Below are 6,946 nucleotides of genomic sequence, written 5' to 3'. Positions count from 1 at the left end.
TGAACAGTGTTTATTTTTAATTTAACAGTATTTATTTTACGTTTGAGTTAAGATGAAGAACGAATATGAAATATCACAAAATTACAAACACATTATAACAAATAAAAGAATTTGCTAACCTCCGTGGCCGAGTAGGTAGGGTCTCGATATTTCGTACGGAGGTCCCAGGTTCTAACCCTGGACAGGCACGGCATCTTTTCATAAGCTACCGATTTCCATCGGGCTAATGGCCATAGCTGTTGATGCCCTCTTTCATAAAAGAAAAAGAAAAAAGGGAACTTGTAAAAATATAATTAATTTTCAACCGAAAAAAATCAATTGAATCACCGTATAAAATTTTCACTAACCATTATATTCAATATTCGTCAGATAATTTGATTAAAAACAAGTCGATTCTGCTAATAGTGAACATTTATTTTCTAATTCCCTGTTACCCTCCGTACATCAGGTTTTATCCTATTTCAACCTAGGATTTTGATAAACCAAATTATACTTCTGCGGTTAATGGAGTATCAAGTACACCAAATTTACTGAAAATATATTTATTTACGCCACCCTATACCGTTCGAAAACAAAACCTACCGACAATAATTTTAAAAAGCTGATTTTTTTTTATTCTCCGTACAGTTCTAAAACGAATATAAAAGCAGGGTACAATCGGTTCACTGAACTCCTTGTTTTATCATTTTCGTTCTGTATTTTACAAATTTGGATTTACAATACAATATAATCATATACGTGCCCATCGGGGCATTCGATAGGTATCAGTTAAATCTGTACAGGCTTAATCGGAGGTTCTTACGATCTAACGTTACCTTGTGATCAAGAATTCCCGACTATGAAGCAAAAAACCGACCAGAAAGTTAGGCAGCTACATAAAAATTCCTAAGTAGAAGTAAAATTACTAAGATTTAAACATCAAACAGGCTTTATTACCGATGTATAATCTGGCTAGTGAAAAGCAAATAGTAACTCTTACGGACACTCCATTTGAGAAAGTAGAGGCCACAATACGCTTCGGAGTCCCTACTTGTGGTGAAAGAAAAACATCTCGTCGTCCTATAGTAAACTAGTTGATATACTCAAAAATACTTACCTCTGCTGACTGCAGGCACCGGCAGTTACCACTCCAAATTTTAATTAAATATGTATCCATTAGTTTACAAAATAAAAAATTTCGAAACTGGCTGTAACATTCGAGTAATTGTTCGTATTCATGTGGCTTTCTAATATAACGATGTCAATTATCTGAAATATTTTACGATATTATATGTTATATATTTGATGAAATTAATTTGTGTGTGTAAATGATGAAAATGATTTTTGTTTTTCAAGGTAAAATGTGATCATTCGATTTTATGAAATTTAGTGTAAGAAATCGGATGTATTTTATCCGATCGACAAATTTCCCTAACCCTTTTAAAATGTAAATATTTAAATGTACTAGTCAAATTTGTACTTTCAAATTAAATTATTCGATTATTATTTATCGATTTAAAGTGTTATATTATTCATAATTTCTAAAAAAAAAATCAAAAAATTTAAATGAGAAACAGGCTTCTGTAAACTAAGTGCTGATCTACATTTCATGTTAAAATTCTTCTTAAGTTGCGGATCAAAATGAATGCGAATACAAGCTTATTCAAGGAAGCTTCTGAAAATTCTTGAGATGATGCGATTGCAAGATCGGGATGAGCAAAACAAGCGCTAAGGAAATTACTAGAACAACGCACTGTATAATCATCGGATGTTCTGTAACTTATTAGAAGAGAATCCACATCTCAAGACAAGCTTACGATGGAGTTTATCGATACCCTATCGCAGGGCGGTAGAAGGGCCCTTTTACCACCCGGCAAACAAGTCCCTAACTTAAATCCGACTTTAAATTCCCTCCTTTAAATTTAAAATGGCAGCTTCCAACTTTGCTTCATTTAAAGATTTTCAAGCGGTTCAAGTAGCTGATTTGTGTAACTATATCACAGTATCTGCAGTATTCGAGCGGAAAGCGTTCCAGTTTCTAAACCGAGAGATCTCGGGTTCGAGTTTTCAGTCTTTTTTTATAACCTTTTTTCTAACATACACTAATGCGGATGATGTTTTATTATATACCTAATATTTGTAATAATAATATTTATAAGAATCTGTAAAAAAAAAATTAATAAAATTCATGTTTGCCGGTTTATTATTTTATTAGAAAATAACAATCATTAACCTAAAATTTTTTATACGCATGCGGGAAAAGGTGAGCAGTCACATGAAGTATGAAAAATTAACAAATAGGCAGAAAACAGATTTTGTTTTGTGGAACTTGAAAAAATAAAAATAATGGTACTTACTTATTAACGCCACCGCAGCTACAGCTTTATTTAAAAACAAAGTAATCAATCGGATTTCGGTGGAAAATGAACAGTCTCTTTATTAATTTTAATAAATGGTTATTTATATTTATTTATTTTATAAATATAATTTAACCAAACTTAACCTACGCTCGCTAACCTTGACTAATTAACAGGAGTGTTTTGATTATTTAAATAATAAATAATTGCAATAATTACTGAATTTATTAAGTAAATACTCAAAAAATTACGTTGTTAATTAGTCAAGGATACCGAGCGTAGGATAAGTTTAGTTAAATTATATTTATAAAATAAATATAAATAACCATTTATTAAAATTAATAAAGAGACTGTTCATTTTCCACCGAAATCCGAACTACTTTGTTTTTAAATAAAGCTGTAGCTGCGATGGCGTTAATACATAAGTACCAAAATTATTTTATTTTTTAGTATGCGTGTTACAAATCCGTAGGATGATCATTAAAAAAAAAATTATATATATATATATTTCTGGATTGTTACAGGCAAGCTAAAAATTAAAATAAATTTATTTTAATTTTTTAATGTTTTATTAAAAAACAAAATTTGTTTGTTAGGTTAATAACAAATAAATTTTTATCACCATTTTATTTTAAAATTCTAGTATTTCTAATTATAATTTATTACTATTCTAATTACTACTTATCTAATTCTAGTATCACAATTTTATTTTATATTTAAAAAAAAAATAATCATTGCCAAATATGAAATTCATATAAGTTTTTTCAGATTTTATAAATATTATTTATAAAGACTCATCTACATAATAAAATAAACAGACGTATTCCAAGAAAATAAAGTAAATAAGGAAAAGAAAAAAGAAATTATATTGGCGCAGTCCGTAGCCGGTCGCTTCCAAATTCCAAAAAAAGTCTGCATTAGTGAATAGTAAGAAACCCAAATTTTTTGAATTATGAGAATGGAAAACTTGCCGCTCGGCTGCTGCTGTGATTATCGTTATACAAATAAGCTTCTTGAACCGTTTGAAAATCTTTAAATTCAATCACCTTAAAATGGAACCGAGTTGAAAGCTGCCACTTATTTTTTATTCAGGGACGCCGTTCCTTTCACCCTGCAAAAGGCATCGATAAACTCTGTAAGCAACGGCGTCTGCCGTTGCTAAGCCCATAAATTAACATTAAGGGTTTTTAACATACGACGAACAATTTTATTTTCCTAAATCTGGTTTTTGAATATAAGTACTGTGTACCTATCCGATCGCTATTCGATTCTATTCAGATATAGTTTTTCGTTAAAAAAAAATGTACTCTACAAATACACGTGCAATACAATAGTAGTGTGGTTTTGTAGTTTTTTTAACAAATGTTTAAATTCAAAGCCTGAAATCATTTATTAATCTTACTGTCGGAAAGACTATGACGTTAAAAATAAATCTTCATAAATGTAGCGGAAGTACATTATAAATTAATTCATCTTTGTTTCTATTATCCCAGTAGATATAGCCGTCATCATTGTGTCGCTCTGTTACAGAACACAACATTTTGGAGTTTTCTATCTGGAAGCAGAAAATAAAAGCAGCTGAAGTAGTTTTTTAACATCACACGCTCGCTATTATACATTTCTATCCGGTACATCGTCGAAAAACTAGATTAATCGATCGATAATTTATTTACCGCTGGAAGAAGGAAAATTATTTACGGCATAAAGTACTTTACGTAAATAAGTATACATTTTTATACGTGTAAAAATATATTTATTTATTTTACATTACACTTTTTACAATTATATAATGTATTATTAAAGCATTATATCAATTTAAAAATGACATTTAAGTGTTATTTCTACAGAAAATAATTACCATATAGTTACATCATATAATTTAATTACGTAAATTAAATTTAACTGTATAATTTAATTTCATACATACATAAATACATAAAAATCACTGTTTCTGGTGTCACAAGTTTTATACGTCAAACAAAAGTACAATTTTTTTTTTGGTAGTAAATAAAATAATTTAAGTAGTTAATAAAATTAATATTACGATCGATGAAGGATGAATTAAATAACTTGAAACGTTAACACGACAAAAGGAAGAAGAAAAAGAAGAAAGACCCACTACGCAACCCGCCGTTACGGACTGGAGTCCGGATAAAGAGCCCAGCAGAGAAGCGACGTGAAGGGCAGCCACCGAAGAAGTAGATGAAGATCTTCACCTTTATCCGCACCAAAAAATTAAAATTTACAATTTATTAAATCAGCAATTGCGATTCACTCCAGAGACGGGAGCATTGTTTGGGGGCGCATTGCTACCTCCAAACAACTAGGGCCCCGTTGTGGCGTATTCCTGCCAGCCTATGAAGTGCTATCACCGAAAGGACTTCAGCGGACGGTCTGAAGGGGAATTACGTCGGGAACACCAGGCTTAAAATGCCTAGTCTCCCGCGGTCGGACCCAGTAACGGGCGGTTCAAAAGGATAAGAATGCAAATAACAAATCCGTCTATAAATTTAACAAAAATTAAAACCTAAAACCGACACTAAAAAATAAACCCTTGAAATACGACGATCATAGAATCGCACAGCAGCAAGGGACACTGTCCAGGCCCTGCGATTCGAAGGGAGAATTGTGATACTCCCACCGCTTATGCATTCCATTCCTCGATAAAAAGTAGTTAAAAATAGTAAACGGAAACCACGCTTGTTTGAAAATTACCAAAGGTTTTAATAAAAAGTAGAATCTCATTGTATCTCAGAATAAAAATATTCTGCGATTTACTCGTAAAATTTTGATTAAGTTTTAATCCGATGGATTCATAACGATATTCAGACCTTCAGTTATGCAGTGCAAGACCGCTGAACAGAGGCCGATAGATAAACGAGTTACTACAGCTTATATCGCTACCAAAATTTCCTCTGAGTGCATTTACGTCGTGCTATCCGCACCGAATTATATTAATTTAATGGATCCTATCCCGGAAATTATCACTAACATGTTTATCACGACTGTACTACTGGAAATTCGGGATAAAATTATTACCGTCCTGACCGTTAACTCTGGATCACCTACATTCGTATCTGGATATGAAATATGCGGTTCGCATCCCGCTTCCTAACGGGCAAACTATCACAACCGACTTTTAATCTTTTATTTAACAATAAAAAAAGGACACAACCGTATATTAAGCTACCGTAGCGGAAAATAAACAACCTTTAAAAAATAAAACAAAATTTTTAATTCTTTTAAAATATTTAACATATCAGGCCTAGGGTTAATAATTAAAAATCAGTATAACAGGAGTTAAAAATATGCGCTCCTTAATTCGAAAAAATACATAAGTTAATCGCACTTTAAAAAAACGGATATAATCGTATATTTTATTACAGACACAAACATTTGACAACTGAAATGTCATACAGTAAACAAAAATGGATTGTTACACTAGTTATTGAATATTTCTGCACGAGATCGTATAACTTTCTAATCGGTTCTACGATTAGTATAATTTGATTCTTGTCTACCTCTACCGAAATTTCCTCTGAACGTATTTCTGCCGCGTTGACTGTACTGATCATCACTTGCGTAACGTCTGCTGTCCTGCATGTTACCGCTAACGTGTCTGCGGTGCCTGCTGTACGTTTGGAAATCCGAAGCTAAATTATTATCACCCTGATTTGTATTAAACGACGAAGACGATGACTGAGCATTATTAAACGTCGTATGGTTTTGTTGATATCTACTATACGGATTACTTGTATGATGTTTACGATTGAATCTACCTCGAAAATTAACTGATTTTGAATAGCCTCTCCTATGATAGTCGTTAGAACTATTACTTCGGTTTCTAACGCTGCTTTCATTACGATAAACATGTTTATCTTCAGGAGGATTCTTCATGAATTTTTCCGTTACAAAATAAGGTACTTCTTCTAAATCACGACCCAAGTCTGCGATATAATTTTCTCGTTCGATGGGATGGCCTCTTGCAGCTGCAAAATCTGTAATAATAAATCACGTTGAATAAAATTAAAATATTTCATGCGATTACAAAGGAATGAGCTACGCAAAACTGTTATTGAAATAAATTATCCAGAAAATCGGTAAAAAACCGATTTGATTTTAAAAAGGTTATAATAAATGGTTCTCGAGAGCCGTTAGATATTTTATTTCATTCCGTAAAATAAAATCTATTTCAAAGAAAAAAGGTATTTTTAATTAAAACTCATATTAGCTCTGAATACCAGTGCTACGATCAAGAACGCTCAAATTAAACTGAGAAATGTTACATTTGAACGAAAAGCTTTTTGTGAATAGAGAATTAAATATTAGTAAAGAGAAGTTATTTGCAATCTGTACAAGAATCGGGTAGTAATAAAGTACAAGAAGATGAAGAAAGACTCGAGATAAAAATTTATAATGCACAAGGGTACATATTTTATCAAAACCTTAAAGCTACATTGTATTATACAAATAAATTTTATAATATACAACTGTTACCCATCCAAAATGTATAAACTACAATACAAAAAATTATAATAATAAATTTGGTATATTTTTTCCATGTCGGTTACAACAGAAAATTATTTTTAAGTAAACTAATGGAATTACAG

General features: G+C 31.4%; 1 protein-coding gene across 1 annotated transcript in view; it reads right to left on the bottom strand.

The window, feature by feature from the left end:
• Positions 1 to 4,102: 4,102 nt before the first annotated feature.
• Positions 4,103 to 6,946, bottom strand: part of LOC142324716 (RNA/RNP complex-1-interacting phosphatase homolog) — a 255,341-nt gene continuing 252,497 nt past the window's right edge. The window contains exon 9 of the mRNA XM_075365633.1: positions 4,103 to 6,334. Coding sequence (XP_075221748.1) covers positions 5,817 to 6,334 — 518 coding nt within the window. The 3' untranslated portion in view covers positions 4,103 to 5,816. The remainder of the gene's footprint in view (positions 6,335 to 6,946) is intronic.

This window comes from Lycorma delicatula, chromosome 5 (assembly GCF_047948215.1).
Source record: "Lycorma delicatula isolate Av1 chromosome 5, ASM4794821v1, whole genome shotgun sequence".
Lineage (NCBI taxonomy): Eukaryota > Metazoa > Arthropoda > Insecta > Hemiptera > Fulgoridae > Lycorma > Lycorma delicatula.
This window is presented reverse-complemented; position numbering and strand designations above follow the sequence as displayed.